Here is a 24,745-nt window from a genome sequence, read left to right as displayed (position 1 = left end):
AGGCTTACTTTTGGAAACATGGGCAGTTGAGACAAGAGCACTAATATAATTTCCTTCTGTACATACAAATATCAAAATGATAAAGGTCATGCCATGACCCTGGACCCAGACTCCTTAGAGGAAGAGTCCTCTGGCACCTGTAGTTCTCAGGAGATAGATCTACTCTCTGGTTCTTCCCTTGTGAGTCTGTAGACACAGGAGGCTACCCTGATTCCCCCAATGAGAGACCTCTGCTACTGGATTCTTATGGCCGATCCACAAAACCCTTGGGTGATTAATAGAGATCCCCACAGCTGGAAACCCAATTACTCTGAAGGAGCTACAGTGGAAGGCTAATTCAATCAGCCAGGAGGCAGCACTAAGTGGGTGGGCATCCAGTTGCTCTGCACTGAAACAACTTGAATGTTTGGATTCACCTACAGGAGCACTGGGGACGCGGGTGGCACTGTGGGTAAAAGCCTCAGCGCCTAGGGCTTGCCGATCGAAAGGTCGGCGGTTCGAATCCCCGCTGCGGGGTGCACTCCTGTTGCTCGGTCCCAGCGCCTGCCAACCTAGCAGTTCGAAAGCACCCCCAGGTGCAAGTAGATAAATAGGGACCACTTACCAGCGGGATTGTAAACGGCGTTTCCGTGTGCGGCTCTGGCTCGCCAGATGCAGCTTTGTCACGCTGGCCACGTGACCCGGAAGTGTCTCCGGACAACGCTGGCCCCCGGCCTCTTGAGTGAGATGGGCGCACAACCCCAGAGTCTGTCAAGACTGGCCCGTACAGGCAGGGGTACCTTTACCTTTACAGGAGCACTATCCATGGTTCTGAACCCACACCCTGGTCTCCTTCCAAGTTGCCTTGCAACCAGGAGCTTCTAGCCACTGCTTCTTTGAGCCACCACCTTTCCTCAGTGGTGGACATCCCCATTAACTACAAGTGAGTTTTATGACCTATTGCTATGTGTAGGTTCATGCGATTAACAGATTTTCCTGTTCTTAAGGTACTATTACTACCTCACCACTTTCTCAAATAGAAAACAGTTTGTCAGACCGTCAAACCACTACATGCCAGCCCCATTTCTTAAATATTTGCTTACAAAGGTTAAATAACCAACATGTGCTATAATCGGCAGAGAATGGGAAACTGTACCCTGTAAATCTCGTTAGATCAGAATCTTCTTGTGCTGCGATACCGACTGACTCATGCAGTGTCATCAATACCTCCACCACAATCTCTGGTAAATTACTATGAAATAAATTGTCAATCAGCTGTAAAAACAAAACAGCACAACACAGGTTTAGTTTTATTTTAAATGTGAAATACAATACAAGGCTGGTTATTACACAGCCTGTCAGTCTCCATGCTGATGTTATATTCAAAAGTATTAAACTCAAAAACTGGATAGCTTACCTACTTGCCCACCACCGTGTGTATGATCTCCTCCTCATTATTACTATTATTTTGTTTATGAATTGCTTCCTATGAAGGAGGAGGCTCTTTAGAGGTTCTCTGTCTGATGCATGAACAGGGGGCACCTTCCATTTCTCCCCAAGAGCAACAACCTACCCCAGCAAAGCATCCTTAAAGCAAACTGGGAGGAAAGTTCATTTAAGGCAACTTTCCCATTCGGGGTGGATGGCACAGATTAACATTTATCCCAAATTCCAACAAACATCTCTTTAAGCGCCTCCTTTTCAAAAAGGCAAAAGCCCTGAAAACCAAGAGGTGAGGCTGCTGAGGCTGCCCTTAGATTGTTCTCCTGCACCATCTGGTGGCTAATCAGCAAACTGCTTTTGGTTCCTACAGACAGCACCACATTTGTTGCTTTCTCCCATTTTACAGGGGTTGCACATCAATTAAGCTCCGTGGGGTGATTCAGACCTCGGCCATCTAAAAATGGGGGGGGGGGGGGAATCCGTATGAGAATATGCCTGCCCTCATCTCAACTACGGCCAGCATTAACAGGGTTTAGAGCTGCAGCGTTACTGCAATCCAAGATGGGTATTCTTGGCTGCTCGTGAAAGGTTGGTTCAGAGTCAGAGCTGCTTGCCACTGAATAGCACACTGCTGCATGGCTTCTAAACAGTCTCACATGCTTTTACATCTTTGTTGATAGCATGTTTCCCTGAAGGAGCCATTGAGGAGAGGCATTGAGGGAGGGGAAGAGTTAGAAAAACTAAGTTGGGGAAGGAAGGCCTGAGCTATGAAGCAGAAAAATGAGAAGAAGAATGTATCTTCTGCTCTCCTCTTCTACAAGGCGGGAAGTGAATACAAAAGAGCTAGCAGAGCTAGCGGGAAGAGGGGGCTAAGTCAAAAGGCTTACTGGCTTCTGTGCAATGGGAAGGGACACAAACCCCAGTAAGCGCTGGATGCCTCTTAAGCCAAACAGCAGAACACAGAGCATTTTAGGAGAATCGTCTAGGAATTCCAACAAGTTTATAAAAAAAGTACCTGTTTTCCTAAGCAGTTGTCATCTTTCAGCCTCTCATAGACTTCATGAGCTGTCTTTTTCTTTTGCGCAAACTCACCATCTTCATGATTTTCATAGGCAAAATAAGGGAGGATGTTGACAAGTATTTTGGGGAAACAATGTGCCAAGAGCTGTTGCTCCCCTCTTTCAATCTTGTTAGCAATGGATGTAACCTCTTCAAACTGTTGCTTAACAACCAGTTGTGGAATCAAAACTTTGTAGCAGGATCTAAAATTAAGGATTTTCTTTAATTACGGCAAAACAATTGAGGGGGAAATTACACTTCAAGTATAGTATACAGTGCAAGCTACAACAGAATCCAACAACTGCATTCTTATGACAAATTATTCTTGAAAAGTTCATTTGATCACCTATTTCTAATTAGCTAGGTAAAGGTAAAGGGACCCCTGACTATTAGGTCCAGTCGTGGATGACTCTGGGGTTGCGGCGCTCATCTCGCTTTATTGGCCGAGGGAGCCGGCGTACAGCTTCCGGGTCATGTGACCAGCATGACTAAGCCGCTTCTGGTGAACCAGAGCAGCGCACGGAAACGCAGTTTACCTTCCCGCCGGTACCTATTTATCTACTTGCACTTTGATGTGCTTTCGAGCTGCTATGTTGGCAGGAGCCGGGACTGAGCAACGGGAGCTCACCCCGTCACAGGGATTCGAACCGCCGACCTTCTGATCAGCAAGTCCTAGGCTCTGTGGTTTAACCCACAGTGCCACCTGCGTCCCTTCTAATTAGCTACTGACCAGTTATTTGCAGCAAGAGCATAGTTTAATGTATGAAGGCTATTCCAAAATATTGGTATTGTAACTCAAAAACTATGCATCTTTCTGAGAATATGCTGCTTCAACCAATAAAACACAAAATGTGGCACCTGGCATATCGCTACTAAATATTTTGAGTGTTTCCAGATAAATAGTGGGGGAATCACACAAACGTAATTTAGAAGCATACCTGTAGAACTCGTCCAAAGTACGGTAATTCAACAATATATATGGAAAATCCGAAAGGCTGTAGCTGCAGTTCAGCCATTGGTGAACAAGGTAATCTAAGTGTGTATTCATGAAATCTTCCACACTTCTGTATCCAAGAGTACCAGGAATTCTTTCCAATACCTACATTCAAAAAAAGGGCAATTCCAAATGAGACCACCACTGGTAGTAACTATAACAACTCATAGTGGCTTCGTTCACATATCCCTAATTTGGGTGTAATGCTAAGCCAAGGAATGAGGTTTGTTTCCGCCACAAAGTTGGACGAAAGAGTAAAAGATGTGATCACAGTAAACCATTAACTATTGTTCACTGCGATGTGCGAATGACGGCAGTGTCTATGAACTAAAGCTCCTACCAGGAATTAACACTATGGAGAAAAACGAGTAGTGGCTCAGACCTATTTATTACAACCATTTTATACAGAACCACAAAACCATGGACATTTTTATGGGTTCAAATCTAAGTAATACGGAAATTCTTTGAAAAGTGTTTGAAGTTTTTTTAAGCCCTGCATGTTCATTTAGAGTTTTTAACTGTGTGCTTTCCCATACCTTCCTTACAAGGTGAGGCTCTAATCCATTCTCTTTCACACACTGGAAAACTGCAAACAGTGCCTGCTTTTCACACACAGGACTGCAGCGTAAAATCATCGTTATTAACATGAGAAGAACTGATTTTCTATTATACTCTTCATCAGGAAGGTTCTCTTGGTTCACAGAGCCATGTGCCTGTAAGAAGAAAACACTGAATGAAGACGAACTTTTAATATATTTAAGTGATAGATGTAATTAAAAATTTCCCCTCAACCATTTATATTTTATTAAAATACGGTCCTGAAATTGAGAAGTAAGAAATAATCCAGTAGGTCTACTTTGCAGCAACCATTTTTATGTTTTCCTACTGGAGGTTTACAGGCCTCATGCAAAACCTAAGCATGATTTCCCCCTTACGCTTAACCCACACATACCAATTAAATGAGATAAGAGCACCATTGTTTTTGAGTGAAGCAAACACTCAAGACCCCTATTCCAGGAAAGCTTGCAGAGTGAAGCTGTGTTAAAATTGTAGAGATAAACACAATAGTTTATCTGATGAAATTAAAGGCCACAGCAAAAAGGAACATTTAATCTAAGAAAAAATGTACAAGAGGGGATCAGCACAAAAAATCTGAAATGTTTAATACAAAGTAGACAAATAATAATAATAATAAACCTTAGCATTACTCTTAAACATGATAGCTCTTTTCCAGTAATAGCACAACTACTGTGCCCCCCATGTCATCAATGAAACAACCTCATTTAAGTCACTATGTAGCCTGTGCACCTGGTAAGTGAATGGAAATAAGTTCATTTTATTGTTTTACCTAGTTGGAAGATTAATCAGAAGCAAAGACTTAAAAACAGGCAAATCCAACTAAACTTCAGAAGATTTGGGGGGGGGGGAGGTTAAAAAGGACACCCAACAACAATTATTCTCTTATTCCAATGAATAAGAGAAAATGTTACAGTGGAAATGTGTATGTGTGTGAGGGGGGGGGGGGAATGTATTACCAGTTTCTTTGTTCCTTCTTGAACTGTAAGATACAAGTTATCAAAAGCCCTTTGCTGGAGCTTCAATGGAAGAGCATTCAGTAAGCCAGTTGAATCTCTCAGCTTCACATCTTGAAACAAACTTAGGATCAAGCAGGGAGAAAAATAAAATTAGAATGATTTACAACATTCTCTGTTTTCTAAAATAAAGCCTTAAAGGCATTTAATTTTGAGAACCCTTCTGTGGTTCTTGGGGGTGCCCCCTTACGTTTGTGATTAAGCAACCGTCACTTTGAATCCCTTCCCAGAGGGAATGAGTTTGCATAGCAAAAAGAAAAAGCAAGGGGCCTCCATCAAAGATATACACCTCATAGTCCAGCTGTTTAAGAGCTATCTCCCATCATTTTCTTTAAAGGTTTCTTGTAAACTTCTGAACTAGATATTTGGCATTTTGTCAATAGTATCTATTTCTCTTGCAGTTAGCAACAAAATAATAATAATAATAATAATAATAATAATAATAAATTTTATTTATATCCCGCCTACCCCAGCTGAAGCCGGGCTCAGGGCGGCTAACAACAATAAAATATTGCAACATTCTAAAAACATTTCATTATAAAAATTAATTAAAATCCAATTGATGGCAACCATTAAGCTTAAGTTCTGTAAAGATTGCCAAAGGAGGGAGTCAGGCTGCGCCCTGACCAAAGGCCTGGTGGAACAGCTCTGTCTTGCAGGCCCTCCGGAAAGATGTCAAATCCCGCAGGGCCCTAGTCTCTTGTGACAGAAGAGAGGTAGAAGCTGGATATCCAGTCCTACCATGAATCTTTGAGAATATCCCTAACTAAAGAAATATATGAGAAACAGCAAGCATGGTTTTGACCTGGTGCTTAGACTGTTTAACTTCTACTTGAATGTCTTTCTGGGAGATGGTAAAGAAAAAATGCTAAGCAATTCTGAATTTTTGTATACTACCTTTATGTCAAATAATTAAACCACAAAGGCATACCTGCTTATTGATTTAGCTGCAATCATGCAAACTTGAAAACTGCTATCTGCAAGGAAGTGGGGGAAAGCATCACTCACAGGGAGTTCTTCACCATTAACATCAAGCACAGCCCACTTTGAATGAGGATCAACCTGGTGGGGGGGAAAGAGAGAAAATGTTAACACTACATTTTTATGGAACTTGGGAGAGCCAACAAAAACCTTTTGTTTAAATATTTCTAGCTACTGACTTACCTGAAGTAAGGCTTTCATACAATTCACTAAGGCAATTCTTACGGGAGCTGTGTATTTTCCTTTATTTGCTAATTGCCTGGAACAAACAATATTTTATGATAAATTTCCAAGAGGCAAAAGAATCTATACTTTCGGCAGATCACTCAGAATAAGAAAGAAAAAAAGTATTTCTTTCCATGCTTCAAAACTTCTTGGCTAGTTTTTAATTTATGCAGAGTTCAAGAACTGATAATATGAACAACAACTTTCTGATCAAGCTAATGTTCCTGGAAGCAAAGTGTTCTTGTCTAAACTAAGCATTCATTCCTTACACCATTCACAACTAATACACATTACGCTGAGGGCACTTAAGACTAGCATACTTTGAGAAAAGTTATAAAATTTTATAAATATAAATACAGCTTAAAAAAATAGAGCATATCCTTGGAAACCAGATTGGAGGCACTGGAAGAACAAACATAAGTATTTCATATAGGAATAACATACATACATCATAAAAAATATGGAAGAGTCTGCTCAGTCAATAAGACTGTTGATACTTACCATGAACAGGATTTCTTGAGCCTATATGAGCTGATGCCAAGGATAGTATTTAGCTCCCTCTAGCAGTCACAGGCAAAATTGCAAGTTGGAAGAATTTAACTGAACTCTTCCCTCCCTTGCAAGTCTGGTTTTTTTTTATTGCAACAAACCAAAGAAGGAAAGGAAAATCAGACACAAAACAGCAAAAGGAAACAAAGAGACTCTGAAATCAGACCAAAAAATGTATATACAAGCCAGAACCCAAGCTACAGGCAGCAAAAAAAAACTAAACAGTAAGACAGGGCAAGGCATCAGTTTGCATAGGTCCAAGAAATCCCTTTCATGATTACTACTTACGCTTACTGACCCAAGAAGGGTGGCGGAAGGGAGCAAATGCAAAAGACCATGTGACCCAACACTTGGCAATTGCTACAGCTGACAGGTTTATGACCATGAAATTAACTGCATGTGAAAATATGCTTATCATACCAAAATGCTGCAACAACAGTTAAAAGTGGACCCAGGGCTTCAGTATTTGTTCTGGCAGCACCCAAGGTGGTCACCATAGGAAGGAGATTATATAAAATTGCTGAGCAAACTTCTTGATCTCGACGATAAAAGGGACATATATCCCTGTAGGAAAAAAGAGAAACGTTGAGAAAATGTATCTGCAAAATATTGATGTCACAGTTATTTCATTAAAAACAAGATTCTCTTACGAAAGAGGCTTGAGAAGGGAGACAAAGTGGTCATCTGGCAAGGGGTTTTCTTCACTGGGGAGTTCCTTCAACAAGACTAAGTACTAGAACAAAACACATTTTTAAAAAGCTTTCCTAATGTTTTTATTCATTCATATCAAACATTTTAAATTCCATATATATTAGGCTGCATACTTGTATATTCATGCTTGGTTTATAGGTTTTGTATATATTTTAATGTAGAACAAAGCTTATCACTGGCTAAAATCACACAGCAGCAGAATTGTTTATAAAATGCCTACATGAAGTTAAGGTTTCAAGATCCTCCATCTGTTGCTAGAACAGTTAGCCAAAGACTACTTAACACACAGCAGAGTGACTTTTCATAATCATACTCACTACATGCAGATGCTGCGGCTTAATATAATCAAACATGTTTTCCTCAATTAGCATCAAGAGTTTCTTCCAAATTTCAGACGCTCTAAAGCAAACAGTTTGCACTGGGGTTGTTGTGGCAGCTATACACAAGAACTTTAAAGTATCAAGGAGCAACAAGTCCTGCTTTGCCAAATGTTCTTCTGACAATGGGCTTATGGCACCTGTACATAAAATGGTGTAGCGTTAAATAAAAAAATATAAGACATGAACTTCCAAACATTCAGCGGATATATGCCAGGAAGACATAAGTACTAGTTTCCTGGCAGACATACCCAAGTATCTGAAGGCACACGTAGACATATGCAGCAGTAAATTAGTGTTCCTGGACTAGGGGTGGACAAATCAATCAAAATCGTATCTCTATCAATTTTACATGTGCTTGGTGGTAAATCCATTGTGACACATTTATGCACTAATCGTAGATTATATTTTTAATTCCTTGTGAAAAACCATGTTTAAATCAGCATTTTATAAAAAACATAATTAAATCCATATGTTTAGAAATAAATTCATTGAGAAAATGTATCTTATCAACACACAGAGAGACAAACACACTTTTTGAGCTGAGAACAATATTAAGTTCTCTATTCCTAACCTGGGCAGCTGCACAGAGAGTAAAGGAATTCTAAAGCAGTTATACCAGCAACCGGGTCAAAAAGGAAGCTGCAGTATCAGCTTTGCTAAAGCATCATGCAAGTCTGGTAGGACTAGGAAACTTAGTGTTTAATACCAGCCTTGACACAGATTGTGTGTCTTTGAGAAAAAGACAAATTCTGTCCTAGTTGTCTGTATACTGTGATTACACAGGAAGGGCAGGGTTTAAGTCCTTCCCCAGTCAACTCTATATTCTGGAAAAAATATCAGTCAGCACATTTAGAAAAACAACAACTTTGAAGGTGGCTTTTGAACTTCTGGAGTATTTCTAGAGGAAGACAATTTAAATACAGGAACACACACACACACACACACACACACACACCATTTCCACAGGGGTTGCCCCTTTTACTTGCCACTTCTAGGTTTGCAGTGATGCACACGAGCAAAGTTGCACAGGCTTTGAACACATGTAAAATGGTTGTTGGAATGGTACCCTCAAAAACTTTTAAAACCATTTAGTTATCACAAAACGATACAGAAAGCAATTTAAAGATACCTGTCAAAGTTTGCAACTCTCCACCCTCATTTACATCACCAGCTTCAGCAGAGTGATCATCAAAAAGATCTGACGTGGTCGGATTTTCTCCTTCCATCCTACTCTCTTCTGGATCATCTTCCATTAAATCCACTTCTCCAACTTCACTTATCCGCCCAGTTGAAAACATCTAAGAGAAGTTATTTATTTGGAATTCTTTAATTGCATCTTTCTTACAATAAACTTAAGTTACTTTATAAAAAAAGCTTAAAATTCTCTTAACTTAAAGTTCTGTGTACGTTTCAGTATATAAAAACTGCACCACCTGTATACAAACCAGAAAAATGTGACTTCTGGTTGTTCCGTTAAATGTGGCATCGCTGTCCTGTGGAAGATCACTGTTTGATACTGCTTAGTTCCTTATGGGGCTGGGACTTTAACTGAGAAGGACCTCCATTTCACTTTGTAATTTAAGTAAAACAGAGAGACAAAACTCACAGCTGAGGAGTCCAGATTGACCTCAACTGGCAGAGAAATTTATTCAAAAGAAATACTCCCTCGGCTACACAAATCTCAAGCTATTCAGAGATTAGAGATCCACATCAATGTCTTTAACTGATCCAGAAACCCACTGTACTGTATTATCATTAATGTGAGAGTTGCAGTCATGGAAGATAATGGACAATATCACATTTGTCAAACCTAATGGTATACAACACTCATTCAGCCTTAATTTCTACTGCCTCTTTAGAAGAAATAGAGAGATTCAAGCGATAACCCCAAGATGGTGCAGCTTAGCCAGAAGGGAGCATAGCAGTGCAGCACTAGCAGTGGCTTGGCCCCCACCATTACTAACAACAGTGCCAAAGGTAGGGTAGGGCTGAAAGAGAAGGAAGATAAACTAGCAAGGGGAAAGAGAAACAACAGAGAAAGTAAGTGTGAAGCAGGATACATGCAACACTGGTGTTTAATGGCAGAGCGGGGGGAGCATTGCAATGTACATAGAGCAAATTGGTCCGGCTATATTCTTCACTCTCAATAGGCATAAGAAAAGGTCAAACCAAGAAATGTTTTGTCTGTCTTTCAAGTGAAATATCTGCTTATGTTATACACTTTTTGTTGTCCAAAATAAACTGTGATGAGGAAGTCATGCCAAACACTATAACTACTCACCAGATGTTTGCAAATGTCTACAAGATCATTCATCAGTTTTGAGGTTAACAAATGCAAGAAAATTCCAGACAGGATCTTTCTTGGGCTGTTCTGTCAAAACAAACCCAATAAATACTAATTATTGAAGACATCCCCCAAAACAGGATTTAATCACTTTAACTAGGCATGGAAACATAACCAATCACTTTAAAACTAAGTAAAATTAGCTACTGCTGTATTTATTTGAAACTGAACTAATAAAAATTATGTGTGCATACGTACACCTATACTGTACATGATTACAAATTATTAAATTGATTGGAGAAATAGGTTTGCTGCAAAAGGGACCTAACTAGCTTAAAGTACAAGGATTTCAGCATTTCTTAATTGTGGCATGGACTGAAAGACCAACAAGTGTCTTACCTGCTTACAATTACATGCGCAACTAATACACTGTCCTATTAACGTCCTTAATGAAATGATCCTAGAATCTTCATTTAGCTTGTTTTTTGACTGATAAATAGTTTCTCCCACATAATGAATAAGAGACTGTGCAAATAAAAAAAATGCAAAGAATTAAGGAACTGTCTCAGATATATATTGCTTTTATTGCATTCCATCCACATTCAAGTCTAATCATGCTAAAGAAACTTTCAGCTTTTGCTAAGGCAATCAACCATACAAAGATGAGTAACTTTGTCTCTACTAACATTTCCTGACATCATTTATTTTCCTATTCCTTATATTTCTCGCTTTATTCACAAAAGTGCCTCAAAGCTACTTATAATGTAAAAATAAGCATTAATCAACTTGTAAAATAAGTGACAAGGAACTTAAATGTAAAAAATAAAAGGATATACTTCCACCTTGGCTTTATGAAACAGCTTTGATTTGCGTGCTTCTTCTTCCGTCAGTATGCCAGCATAGCAGTAGCAGCCAAGAACACCAGTCAGGAGGCTGACACAACGTACTAGGATTATTGCAGATGCAACCTTCAAGTCAAACACAAAAATACATGCTAAGCTTTGCATTTGATACTTCATCCATAGTTATTAATACTTATATAAAGTTCAGAATACAGTGGTACCTCGGGTTACAAACACCTCGGGTTACAAACATTTCAGGTTACAGACTCCGCTAACCCAGAAGTAGTACCTCAGGTTAAGAACTTTGCCCCAGGATGAGAACAAAAATTGCGTGGCGGCGGCGCGGGAGGCCCCATTAGCTAAAGTGGTACCTCAGGTTAAGAACAGTTTCAGGTTAAGAACGGGCCTCCGGAATGAATTAAGTTCGTAACCAGAGGTACCACAATACCTTCATGAATTGCAGGCTGTTAAGATGAAGCTGGTAAACACAGCGTACTTACTCTGCCTATGTGTGATTTTAGACTCACAAGGACAGAGCAACCCTACCTGACAGGGAGCAGTGGGGTAGAGTGACCACAGCATCTGAGGCCCCGCCACTTCTGCTGGCCAAGGCAGAAGGTGGCGTTGAAGTATTTTGTGGTAGCTCCAGGCTGCTGCAGCTGATGACCAAGATTCATGCTGCTTGGGAGCTCCAAGGCCACTGGCACCCCACCCCAAATTGTTCCATTTTAGGGTTTTCTTCTGGCTATCACCAGCAACAGCTTCCCACCTGCCAGGGCAAAGATGTTGCCCCAGAGGTGCTCTTCTGAGCTGGTTCAGGCACAGAAAGAAACTTACGCCATCCAAGAGCAGTAAAGAAGAACTCCTCCCACTTCATTGCAGCGGCACACCCACCCATGCCATGTTTAGATAAATGTCATGTAGTATGAACTGCCAGGGACGCGGGTGGCGCTGTGGGTAAAAGCCTCAGCGCCTAGGGTTTGCCGATCGAAAGGTCGGCGGTTCGAATCCCCGCGGCGGGGTGCGCTCCCGTTGTTCGGTCCCAGCGCTTGCCAACCTAGCAGTTCGAAAGCACTCTCGGGTGCAAGTAGATAAATAGGGACCGCTTACTAGCGGGAAGGTAAACGGCGTTTCCGTGTGCGGCTCTGGCTCGCCAGAGCAGCGATGTCACGCTGGCCACGTGACCCGGAAGTGTCTCCGGACAGCGCTGGCCCCCGGCCTCTTGAGTGAGATGGGCGCACAACCCTAGAGTCTGTCAAGACTGGCCCGTACGGGCAGGGGTACCTTTACCTATGAACTGCCAGGGAAGACTGGTCTATCAACAGGCATGGGGCACTGTCCAACTAACCTCAGCTTGCCCTCAGCTAGACCCCACCTGCCCACCTTCTTAATTACAATCAGTCCAGGGAGTGGTACCGCCTATCAACTTTCTTCTTCCTGGTCTGTTTCCCCTCCTAAAAATCACAGGGAGGATGGGGACAAAACTGGAGACAGGCTTTGCCTGTCCTTGGCTCTGACTCTCCATAATGTTGGGTCTCCCTGCCTTCTGTCCTACCATTCCCAATGGGCACCAGCCACCATGGCAAACCACCATTTGTCTATTTTATTAATTATGTGACATATATCAAAAGCTGCTCACAAATATTCTTGAGAAGGATGTACAGTGGTACCTCAAGTTAAGTACCTAATTCGTTCTGGAAGTCCGTTCTTAACCTGAAACTGTTCTTAACCTGAAGCACCACTTTAGCTGATGGGGCCTCCTGCTGCCGCTGCACCGCTGGAGCACGATTCCTGTTCTCATCCTGAAGCAAAGTTCTTAACCCGAGGTAATATTTCTGGGTTAGTGGAGTCTGTAACCTGAAGCATATGTAACCTGAAGCATATGTAACCCGAGGTACCACTGTACTTTGAGAGACCTTTCTTTTCCAACTTACCTCAGGCATAAAGTTACTCAGAAGTTGTTCTGAGATCTCCAACAAGTTCTGTTCTAAGGCTTCTCTGTGTTTTTGACTGACTGTTAATCTGGAACTGAGCAATTTGCTTTCAGATGTATCATTTGCCACATTTGTAAAAATGCCTATTTCATCGAAAGTTGTTTGCATGTAGAATGTTTCAATTTCTGAACGGCTGGCTTCTTCTGTGTCTTGTGCATGTTGTGAACTTAAAAATAAAAAAGATGACAAATATTATCTATTGCTGATATTTCATGACAGTATTTGAAGCCTTTAAAACCAAACACAGACTAATTAAAACTTTAATTGTATTTGATTTCCAAAATATTCTAATAGAGGAGTTGAAACCAAAGGCCTGTCTTCATATAATGACCATCTGTACCCCTGTCTAATGAATTATGAACAGTCTCCCCTTTCCCACTGAATGTACAACCAGCTCTGCTCATCTCTTGAAGAGCAGGAAGATAAGGCACCATAAACCCAGCAGCAACTACACAGCCTTATGCAAAAACTGTACCTCTTTGAAGAGAGGCAATAATACATGCACAGGTTTCTGAGGAGAGTGCTAAGAATTCCTCCTGCCATTTATAGCTGTCTATTACATGTGAAGTGAGGGCAATCCACGTATAGAAACCTACTTCACAGACAGATTATCTTTAACTGTATAAGGCAGCATTTGGGAATATCAGCCCAGGAGCCACATGCAGTCTTCAGGAAGCTTAAGCTATCATGACTGTATTTAACGAAAGCAGGAAACAAACTGGATTTTGGGAGCAGCCTACTTCCCAAGTGTTTGTTCCTGTCTTTGACCAGTTGATTGAGTCAAAACCCAACCTACCAACCCTGCTAACCAAAGGGAAATAGTACCCTAGTGTACTACGGTAAGATCTACAGCAATTGCTCTGGAAGACAGTATAATAATGACCTCTTAAAAACCATAACAAAAAAAATTCCTTCCAGTAGCACCTTAAAGACCAACTAAGTTAGTTCTTGGTATGAGCTTTCGTGTGCATGCACACTTCTTCAGATACACTTAGTTGGTCTTTAAGGTGCTACTGGAAGGAATTTTTTTTGTTTTGACTATGGCAGACCAACACGGCTACCTATCTGTATCTTAAAAACCATGTTTACCCAAGCTTGCCTGAACCCTCTTTAATTTTTAGTTCTCTTTTGCCTCAGCCTCATTTGTGACACTGAGTTTTATTTTGCTTTCATCTAATTTTTAATTAGTTTCTATTGAATGTCGTTGCCCCACTTAATTTTTTTTCTGGAAACTGCTTAGATTTTTGTTACACACACACACACACACACACACACACACACACACACACACACAGATGGAATGAAGACTTTGGGCTGAGAAAGGTTCTTCACCCTGGTATAGGGTCCATGAAACAGATTTGTAAATTCTGCCCATAAAACAGAATAATTTTTTAAAATGCAACCAACTCTTAAAGATAATACCCCCAAGTGATAGAAATACTTATGTTGATCTTTAAAACATACCATTCTGAAGCATTGTGAAAAAATTCCATTGCTGCTCTACTATTTTTCATAGTCAGACTTACAAGGATTTTTTGCAACTCTAATTTGGGAAAGTCACTGTAAAGAATCAAAAGCAAGTTTTAGACTTGACACTCCCCCATACAGCATATCTGTTTATTACTATGAGACCTCAAATAGAAACTTGATTAATTTTTTGAATACAGAATTTTGAACAGGTGCAGTAAAGGATACAGAAAAAATATGTATCTGATATACTGGAACAAATAAATCTAAATTAATATTAAAAGAAATGAAAATGTTTAACTCTTGTTTAACTCTCTAACAACATATTCTACTGCCAGTTTTATTTAATTGGTAATCAAATCTATTCTGAGGATTCAGGCAAATACAATGTGTTATCTACTTCTGAAACCAAGCTGGTCAAATAAAACCTAATAATGTTAAAGTTTTATTTTCCTTTGATGTAAGACTAATTCTCTTTTAAGCCACTTTATTTCTCAAGCTGTTACCTGCGTAGGATGGGTGGCGGCTCTGTCCTGTGTTCCATTTCTTCCTCTAAGTGGCAGAACAGAAGCCACTTCATAATGGTTTCTTTTAATGTAGAAGCTGCACTTCCTTCCCAATCATTCTGTACTGCCTCAGTTTTTGAAGTCTCTGGCACTTCCAAAGATGTCATTGCTAATGCCAAGCACTTTGCTGCAGAACTACAAGAGATTATTTGCACAAGATTACCACCTGAATTTACAGCTCCAGTGTAGACCTGCATTTTAAATTTACAAAAATAATAGTGCCTTTTTGCAGGGAGGTGAGACTGTAATTGGTTTGTTCTGATCTAAATCTGTTTTAAATATGACAAGTCCTGTGGCTGAGTCACATATGCCCCTCCACCAAAAAATCTTCAGACTTTTAACTGAAATCTCAATCTCTCTCTCTCTCTCTCTCTCTCTCTCTCTCTCTCTGTGTGTGTGTGTGTGTGTGTAAGTTAACAGTTCTATCCCATACACATGTACTTTAAAGTAAGTCACATGAAGTTAAAGGAGCTTATTTCTAGGTAAAGTATATAAGTTTTCATTCTAAAATACATTAGCTAATCTATTATAAAACACCCCAAACAGAATTTGTAATAGATAAGAGCGTTCTTATATTAGTTACAAAAATTAAACAGAAAAACAGTGAAAGCACAGCAAAAGTTTGACAAATACAATTCTGGATATTAATTGGATTTGTACTAGTATAGGACAGAGCACTTGAAACCCCCTTTGCTTGCCTTGCAGGGAAGAGTGTTGATTAGGACAGCTATTCTTCTGCTAGCCACCATCTGTGCGGTGATGCTAGGCATCACTACATCGTTGTGGAGTTCCCCATTCTGTCAATTCAAAGGGTGGGAATGGGAAGGGTTTACTCAACTTGTTTGCCATCAAGTGATGGCATTGGTCCCAATTGTTGTGGCAGGTCCAAGCTACCACAGCAACCTGCCTATGCACCTCACTTTGCTGCATAAAGTCCCACTAGTCTGTGGAGGGGGAAGGGTCGGAAATGTCTTAAGGAGCAATCCTACTAATCTTACTAATGCAGCAGAAACAGATGGTGCTTACGAAGAGTTCCACGTTACCTTGAAGGTTTGCATGCAGATAGTGAAAATATCTTCCAAATTTCTCTATCCATTGCTATTAAGCCTCCTTGAATCATGACTTGAAGTAATCCAAAGCATTCCACTTCAGTTTGCTGAAGACTTAGGCTACGAATGACGAGAGACCAAACTTTTGACCAGATTCGCAGCAGTTCTGAGTTTTGCACAGGTTTCAGGTGTACCTGTTGGCTTTGACACCATGCAACCTCTTTAAGACAACGTAACACGTAAGGCATCCGTTCTCTTCGACGCTGTTGAGACAGCAGCTGGTAAAGTATACTAAGCAAGTGAGGACGTTCACAGTGAGGAAAGCTCATAGGGTACTTCGATATCAATCTGGTCGTAATCTGCAGCCTTGAGGGTAGAAAAACCAGAGAGGTCTGAGAAAAAATGGAACTTGGAAAATTGAGGGGGTCGGGACGGACAAGAATGAATGTTTGTTTGTTTTTACCAGGGTATGACATAAAAGTCATTCTGTGAACTTTGCAGGTTGCTCCACACCACTTCCCAACCTGATTCAATTCTCCTACGCTTGGATGGTACATCTCCACATTCTCTCTGTGTAGCAGCATACGACTGAGTTATCTCCAGGACTTTGGTGTCTTCAGAAAAGACCTTTGCAGACAATAAGTGCATACTATAACATAACATTTTACATTAAAATATGCATTAAGAAAGAATGATGTAAGGCCAAAGCACTGTAGCTCCCAGCTCAAAATGGTGGACCAAACAGAAAAGGCCCTCTAGATGGGGATATAGTAACTGCACCCAAGCCTCCCAAGCCCATCTTAAATTGTCAGTGTGGTACCCAAGTACACATCTGTGCATGTGCACAGGGAAATAGGGGGGAAACATGGTACTTTTAGGTCATACTGGAGTGCCTCCGTACTCAAGCGCTGTACTCCAATAGGAAAGGATTTACTTTTTACAAGAAACAGTTTCTGAAAGCAGAACAATTTACCTGATGACAAATGTCAGCCATTAACTCAACCAGGCTTTCCTTCACAGCAATACTGCGTGACCCTGCAGAATACTTTCCTCTGCTGCCTATGAGGTTTATCTCGTTCACTAATAGTTCATACAGGTTGTATACAATTCTTTGCCATTTTGTCGGGTCGCATACTCCTGTTTGCACAAGAACAGGACAAATTTAGCTCTGCGTAACTTATAATATGTGAACCAACCCCCAAACAATCTGTTCAAATATTTTAAAAGTTCACCAGCTATTAAGAATACCTAATATAACAATGCAAAAAAGTAACAGTTAAATCAAACAAGTATTTGAACACTCAAACATGAATAGACACTATGAAAAACAATGATAGTATACTAGCCAATTTTAAAATATCTGAATGCTTTCCACACAAGAATGCAGAAGTTTAGTCACCTTCCAACAGTGCCAACTGTTCCTGTAATATCTCTTCACAATTGGGCATGAAGTAACTTATGCATACCTTTTTCTTTGGCTTTCGCTCCATTTGGGTGATGAACACGAACCTGCAGCTGAATGAACTGAATGATCTGCTCCTTTAGGAAATCTTTCGGCTTATACTGAGCCCATATATAGAGCACAGTTGGCAGAATTTCCTCTCCTAGCTTACAAACCCGCATACGGTAGTTGACGGCAAATACACTCAAATATACATTAATGGCTGCAAAAATATGATCGAGGCCTGCGAGGTTTCTTTCTTGCCTGCAACAGAAAAAAGTCATGTTTTGTTATAGTAACTAATTTAATGAGCATGCAAATACTAACCTCTACTGGGTATAGAGACCCAAGCTATGCTATGCTATTTTATTTTAATTCTGCCTTTTTTCCAAAGTACTCAAGGTACGCAAACCATCAGGAGGAGAAAATATGTAGTTCAGTTCCAGTGTGAGAGAGAAGACAACTGTAGCATAAAGGCTTTGGAAGAGAGGACAGTTATGGGACCCTGTAACTGATAGGTTGACAGTTTTTGGTAATACATGGCAGTGATAAAGGTAACTATTGTCATACATAAGGAAGAACTAGAAAGTTGACAATATTTAGCTGACCAGAAGAGCAATAATTTCTGTTGCAGCCAAGCCTTGCAGAAAGGATTATACAAATATTGGGAAATATGGTGGCAGCTGGCTTACAGAGAAGTTCTTTTCTAAACCTTTTTATTTTAAGAAGGAGTTCTCAAAACTAAAAAAATACACATTTTGGAAGAAAGATATCATTTCTGCTCTTGTGCTGCTTTCCCCAAGAAATGGCAAATGTTTTTGAAGCAAGGGAAGTGCAATGCTTTAATTTTAAAATTGGCTCCAAATACCGTACTTGAAAGTAATTCAAAGATTTGAAAGCAAGATTTAGATTAGTTCAATGAGACTGAAAAGCAAGTGAACTTAAAATACATTAGAAGAGTGGAGGTTTAAGTTTAGAAGAGTAACCATGTTAAACTCAAAACTGATTCACCAAAAGAAAAGGATATTTACCTTGCAAACTGCATAGCTTTAGAGAAGAAGCTTAAAATAGTAGAATTTAACCCATCAGTTTGGAGGCACAGTCCTCTGGTCAATGTATAAATTATTCTAGCCACCAATACTTTGTTAATATCTCTACAAGGTTTGAGAAACAATTTGAAGTACAGGTTTTGAAGATCTAGAGAAGTAAATCAAATTCATATTACTTAACTAAGTCACAAAAACATGTGTGTGTTTACTAAATATTTCCAGTCCTTTCCACTGATCATTCCTATGTTAAGACTAGTTGCAATGCTAAACAGGAAGCTCCCCAGTGGGTTCATTTAAGTTAAGATGTCACACATTTGAAAAAGGTGTCTCTCATTATCCCAGCCTTGTACAGTGGAACCTCAGTTTTCAAACGTTATCCATTCCGGAAGACCGTTCGACTTCTGAAACATTCGAAAACCAAAAACTGAAAGTGGAAGCCTCAATTCAATAGGGAAACTCAAAACGGAAGCAGTGCTGGGCGCTCAGGTTCCAAAAAACGTTCAAAATCCGGAGCATTTATTTATGGGTTTTCGGCGTTCGGGAGCTGTTCAAGTACTGAGATTTTACTGTATTTAAAAACTTGCCTACTATCACATCCAACAAGGAATTGTATGCAGGCAACTGAGCTGCCTGGTGGAGAAAGGATGGAGCACCAGCTATCTTCTGTGCTCAGTATAGAATTGGGCAGGCTACCAGACAATGAAAGCACTCAGTATAGAAATTGTTGCTGCCAAGAGAATGGAGTTCTTAACCCCTCCTCTACTAGTCCCTAGAAGGCTAGTAACAAATTTGCAGGTATATGTAGGATGACATTTAAGCTTAGAGTACCAGCTCTTCCACTTTGTCTTGACTTTATGCAGCAAACACAAATACTGCATACATGCAGGTATTTTCTTCAGCAGATATTTAAACTGTGGAAGCCACAATGAGCATGCTTTTGCTACAGAGCAAAACCCGTTAGGCCAGCTTTCCCAGGTACATAGGTTTTTAAAGATGTGTGTATGGTTCTACTGTTGTAAACTGCTTTACTTTTGTAAACCACTTTGAGGTTTTTCACAATCAAGCGGTGTACAGTCGTACCTCAAATTGCATAACCTCCAGGTTACGGAATCTTCAGGTTACGGCTGCGGCAAACCTGGAAGTGGGTTTGCCCTGCACAGAAACGCTCTGTGGCACTGCGTGTGTGTGCAGAAGTGGTCCTCCAGTTACGGAATTTTTGGGATACAGCTGGGCCTCCGGAACGGATCCCGTTTGTTAACTGGAGGTACCACTGTATACATTTTATGAAACAAGTAAATAAATAAATGATGTCCACGCTTTTACATGTTTCTGGCAGGAAATATCAATATGTATGAAGCAATTGTATTTTCAATGTGTCTGAGCTACTCTCAATTGCCACTGCAGAAAAATTCAAGAGAGGGCTGCATCCATGTAAGCAATTTAGTTAAATACAGTAAATTCAGAAAATGAAGTCCAACTACAGCCACATTTCATGAAAAGTGGTAACAGACAGTGAATAATCAATGATGCAATTCAGGCACATAAATGTCAATACAGATAGAAACTGTGGGAAGCAGGGTATTCTATACTCATGCAGCCCCCCACAAAAGAGCTTCCTTATTCTTTTTAAACTAAGAAGGGAACTCTGCACAAGCATACCTTTGTACAAACTGGCCTCATGATTACCCAGATCAACAATAAAATATTGTTGACATGATGAAATTGTTTGGTTTGTAATTTCAATATGAGCATGTAATTTGCGAAAATCCCTATAAAATTAATGCGGTCAATATTAAATAATAAATCAAGCAAAGCAAGGATATTAAAAAAGCCAAAATCTGATATTCAATGACAAAGGAAGAAAAACCAAGAATAGAAAAACATAAGTTATTCTATGGTTCATTATGGGAACTTCGATTATTGGAGCTATATAGCACACATCTTCAAAGAAAATAAGTTCTGCTATATAAAATGTCTCTTGACGTCACTTCCAAGCAGTTCATGGGATTTCAAGCATAGGAATAATATCTACCAACCTGACCACTGTTGTGAAGGGATAGCACACCAATATGTCCTCACTGTAAGAATATCCTTTAACAATATGCTGCTACAATCAGTTCCATAAATGGCACAACTTGATGGATCATTTACTGTGTCCATGACAAAAATCAGAAGCTCTTGGCATTTTAACCTGGGTGCTCCTGTGCAAAAGCAGAATATAAATGTGAGTTTTTAACTTTTATGAGTGATCTCAAACCAGGTCAAATTCAGGGAAAATCTGTTGAAATACAACCAAAAATTTATTAGAAAACAAGTTACCTGATACATGGTAGAGTTAATGAAATGAACTGTAATAATTTTTTTCAAAAATATATCTTAATTATGTCTGTACTGAGTCACTCACTTTTATTGGCACATCTGATGAAATATTTGACCAAAGAGCTGATCTCTTGCATCTTTTTATGTCGTGTTGCTTGGGTTGATGCAGACACATTTGGTTTTGCTAATCTTGCACTTTCAGTTTCCTTCTTAATGTACTTCTGAAGAAAACTTAAAAAGCAAAAGATAAACACTATTTATAGGCACATAATCTAATTAAAATAAACAAAATGGTCAGCAGCAACAATTTATTCTTTTAAATACTGAAGTTTCAGTGCAAGCTCTCCTATGATATTGTACTAGATCCTTCTGCTCCACAGGGATATTAAAAAAAAAATGCTATGCAATGTGTGACTTGGTTACCTTGAGAAAATACAGGCTGTCTCTGGACAATCAGGGCAAACTACACATGATCACAGTCACAACATTTCTCAGGCTGGAAAAGCACAGCACAACCCTGCGGCTGCTGTGCTCACTACTCTGAGAAGCGGGAGGGAAAGGAAAAAATAAACACTGGGTGTGCTGATGAGATATATAATAGCCATAAGGAAGAGGTACAATAGCTGGATGAACTGATACAGAGGATGGCCAAGCAACCTCTGAACATTCACTTGATTGGCTAAAATAATGATATATTGCTTCCTTTCTAGTAATCAAACCACAACAAATAATGTAGCATAGCAGTAAAGAGACTGATAGGTGAACCAGAAGTCCTATGTTCAATTCATGGGTTCCTGAACTGTTTCAGATATTTGATGTCCTCCTTTTCAACTTAAATTTCTAGAGTGATTTCTAACACAAAATGAAGTAATAATTAATCACAGTTATAGCAAAACATCAATCAGATAAAATGCGAGATAAAAAAGAGATCTAAAAGAAACGGAAAATAAAATAATAATAATAATAATAATACCCTGCCCATCTGGCTGTTTCCCCAGACACTCTGGGCAGCTTCCAACAAAATATAAAAAATACAATAAAACATCAAACATTAAAAACTTCCCTAAAAAGGGCTGCCTTCAGATGTCTTCTAAAAGTCAGATAGTTGTTTATTTCCTTGACATCTGATGGGAGGGCGTTCCACAGGGCAGGCACCACTACCGAGAAGGCCCTCTGCCTTGTTCCCTGTAACCTTGCTTCTCGCATGTGATGGAACCGCCGAAAGGTCCTCAGAGCTGGACCTCAGGCTGAACGATGGGGGTGGTGACGCTCCTTGAAAGGTTTTCTCCTGGTGCCGAAAAGACAACAGACTCCCTAGATGGCTTTAGCTCTTACCTGGAACCCCTCTCCCAAATTTACAATTTGGGGGCAAGTACAGACTTTGCTGTGTTTTTGTAAGAATTACTGAGATGTTTGTCGAACGCTTGATATTCAACAAAGTTTAACACACATCAAAATATTGTACCTGAATACAGTATCCCAGTTCATCTGTTTGCCATTTTTGGAATCAGAATTTCGATCCAGCTGTTGAATTGTTTCAGAATCCCTGATGAGACGCTTGAACTTCTCAATTTCCTTCTAAAAAAGTAATCCAGAATAAAGAACAACACTATCATATTATTGTACTGTTGCATATTAGAAGTGCAGGAATTGTGGTTTATTATTACCTTTCGGTCTGTGGCCTTGTCACTTTCAAGATGGCGGCAGCAAGCCAACAGGTCTTGGAGTGCAAAATTCATGGCTCAGCTAAGTTGTAGATGCACTCACAGCATGAACCTGAAAAGGGAAATAACAATAGGTTTTTCAATAGAGCCGGTGTGGCACAATGGTTAGTGTTTGGCCCTGGAGACCAGGGTTCAAATCCCCACTCAGACATGAAGCTCACTGGGCGTACAGTCACCATCTCTTAGCCCAACCTACCTCACAGGGTTGTTATGATAATTTAGTGTGGCAGCACCTACTCTCTGGAACTTCCTGCGTATTGACATCAGGCAGGAGCCTTGACTACCCTTTTTGACACCTGCTTAAAACATTGTTTAGGCAAGCCAATGCAGGCATGTATAAATTACATGTTTTTTACTTCTTCTTAGCTACTGCTGGTTTTAATCATTCTGACTATTTCTAAATACAGTACCTGTTTTTAGCTAATACTGTACTGTAGTAACTTTTAACTGTACTGTAATTTGAATGTTTTGTTTTATATTTTTGTAAACCATTTAGAGGTTTTCTTACAATTGAAAATAGTGAAGTGGTTTCCAGATCAGCCCCACTGCTGTAAATGTATTACATTTGTTCAATAAGATTATCATATGCCTCAATTTTATTGCATTGTAGTCTGTAGAACTAGGTTAGACAGCATCTAATCAATCGAATACTAATAGAACAACCTGGAATTGCTGACTCATTTCATGTCAAGGTTCTCCTTCAGGATAAGTTTGATACTTTTACACTGGCTGTAGCAAAATTTCTCTCAGAGGCAGTAAACATTATTGGAGGGTGCAATAATGAGTATGCCTAAGGCAATGTGTGTGTATAAGCTTGCCTGCAAGCCACATCCTGTGTATCAGCTCTGGTTTTATCTTCAGATGGGTGTGTTAGTCAGCATTTAGGAAAATGGAACTAGGCGCATCTTTTCTTTAAATATTTTAAAATATGTTCCATAAATGAATTCTGAATTCCCAGTTAAGAATTTACAACTAAGCTTTGAATTCCCAGTTAAAGTCCAAACATTTGAGGCAGTTATGTATCACTTAGGCTTTTTCGGATGCGTGGTTCAGGTATGTTGATGTAATAACCTGATCTATTGATTTATAGGTTGCCAATGTGGCACCCTGTTGTCTTTGTCCATGGGAGTTTTCTTGGCAGGGATACTGGAGTGGCTTGCCGGTTCCTGCTCCAGCCCTGAGTGCTCACTGGAAGGACAGATCACTGGAAGGACAGATCCTGAAGCTGAGGCTCCAATACTTTGGCCACCTCATGAGAAGAGAAGACTCCCTGGAAAAGACCCTGATGTTGGGAAAGATGGAGGGCACAAGGAGAAGGGGGCGACAGAGGACGAGATGGTTGGATAGTGTTCTCGAAGCTACCAGCATGAGATTGACCAAACTGCGGGAGGCAGTGGAAGACAGGAGTGCCTGGCAGGAGTGCCATGTCCATGGGGTCACGAAGAGTCGGACACGACTAAACAACTTAACAACAACAACGTGGCACCCGCAGAGGTCTTCTCTGAAACATGCTGGCTGCCATTCCCCTAGCTCCTCCCCTGGATAAGAATTGAAGGAGGGGGGGGGTTACAGCAAGGAAGGGGACCACTAACTTGGAGGGGAAAGTGAAAACACTTTTCCAATCCTAATTGCTTTTAGAAAGGGGTGGGGGAGAAGAGCAAGTCTGCTGTTGCAGTGCATGCACGGTACCCACGGCAGCTTCTCTACAGGCCCAAAGGTTAAAAAAAAAAGGTCTGGCAACCCCTGATTTATGATGCACTCCGCATTTGTTTTAATCAACGCGATTTCATTGTTGATCTGATGTTATTCACCACTACTTTGGTGAGTAACAAAGTAATTTTAAAGTACATACAGTGGTACCTCGGGTTAAGGACTTAATTCGTTCTGGAGGTCTTGAAACTGTTCTTAACCTGAAGCACCATTTTAGCTAATGAGGCCTCCTGCTGCCGCCGCACCGCTGCAACACAATTTCTGTTCTCATCCTGAAGCAAAATTCTTAACCCGAGGTAATATTTCTGGGTTAGCGGAGTCTGTAACCTGAAGCATATGTAACCTGAAGCGTATGTAACCCGAGGTACCACTATATTCATGAATGTT

The 24,745-nt window shown here is 40.2% G+C and overlaps 1 protein-coding gene across 2 annotated transcripts in view; it reads right to left on the bottom strand.

The window, feature by feature from the left end:
• ATM (ATM serine/threonine kinase) overlaps nt 1-24,745 on the bottom strand; it is a 60,322-nt gene that overhangs the window by 34,900 nt on the left and 677 nt on the right. The window contains exons 2-27 of one of the 2 annotated variants that reach the window (XM_028726212.2): nt 22,592-22,700; nt 22,390-22,502; nt 21,010-21,155; nt 20,642-20,806; nt 18,588-18,753; nt 17,582-17,820; nt 17,089-17,252; nt 16,579-16,742; nt 16,110-16,481; nt 15,007-15,201; nt 14,498-14,593; nt 12,974-13,199; nt 11,040-11,165; nt 10,597-10,722; nt 10,195-10,284; nt 9,043-9,211; nt 7,851-8,050; nt 7,473-7,555; nt 7,243-7,386; nt 6,232-6,307; nt 5,999-6,129; nt 5,011-5,131; nt 4,012-4,188; nt 3,420-3,580; nt 2,438-2,684; nt 1,136-1,254 (exon numbers count right to left, since the gene is read on the bottom strand). In XM_028726212.2, coding sequence (XP_028582045.2) covers nt 1,136-1,254; nt 2,438-2,684; nt 3,420-3,580; nt 4,012-4,188; nt 5,011-5,131; nt 5,999-6,129; nt 6,232-6,307; nt 7,243-7,386; nt 7,473-7,555; nt 7,851-8,050; nt 9,043-9,211; nt 10,195-10,284; nt 10,597-10,722; nt 11,040-11,165; nt 12,974-13,199; nt 14,498-14,593; nt 15,007-15,201; nt 16,110-16,481; nt 16,579-16,742; nt 17,089-17,252; nt 17,582-17,820; nt 18,588-18,753; nt 20,642-20,806; nt 21,010-21,155; nt 22,390-22,502; nt 22,592-22,663 — 4,088 coding nt within the window. In that variant the 5' untranslated portion in view covers nt 22,664-22,700. The remainder of the gene's footprint in view (nt 1-1,135; nt 1,255-2,437; nt 2,685-3,419; nt 3,581-4,011; nt 4,189-5,010; nt 5,132-5,998; nt 6,130-6,231; nt 6,308-7,242; nt 7,387-7,472; nt 7,556-7,850; nt 8,051-9,042; nt 9,212-10,194; nt 10,285-10,596; nt 10,723-11,039; nt 11,166-12,973; nt 13,200-14,497; nt 14,594-15,006; nt 15,202-16,109; nt 16,482-16,578; nt 16,743-17,088; nt 17,253-17,581; nt 17,821-18,587; nt 18,754-20,641; nt 20,807-21,009; nt 21,156-22,389; nt 22,503-22,591; nt 22,701-24,745) is intronic. The other variant, XM_028726214.2, reaches the window with a different exon arrangement.

The sequence above is a fragment of the Podarcis muralis genome, chromosome 4, assembly GCF_964188315.1.
Source record: "Podarcis muralis chromosome 4, rPodMur119.hap1.1, whole genome shotgun sequence".
Classification (NCBI taxonomy): Eukaryota; Metazoa; Chordata; class Lepidosauria; order Squamata; family Lacertidae; genus Podarcis; species Podarcis muralis.
This window is presented reverse-complemented; position numbering and strand designations above follow the sequence as displayed.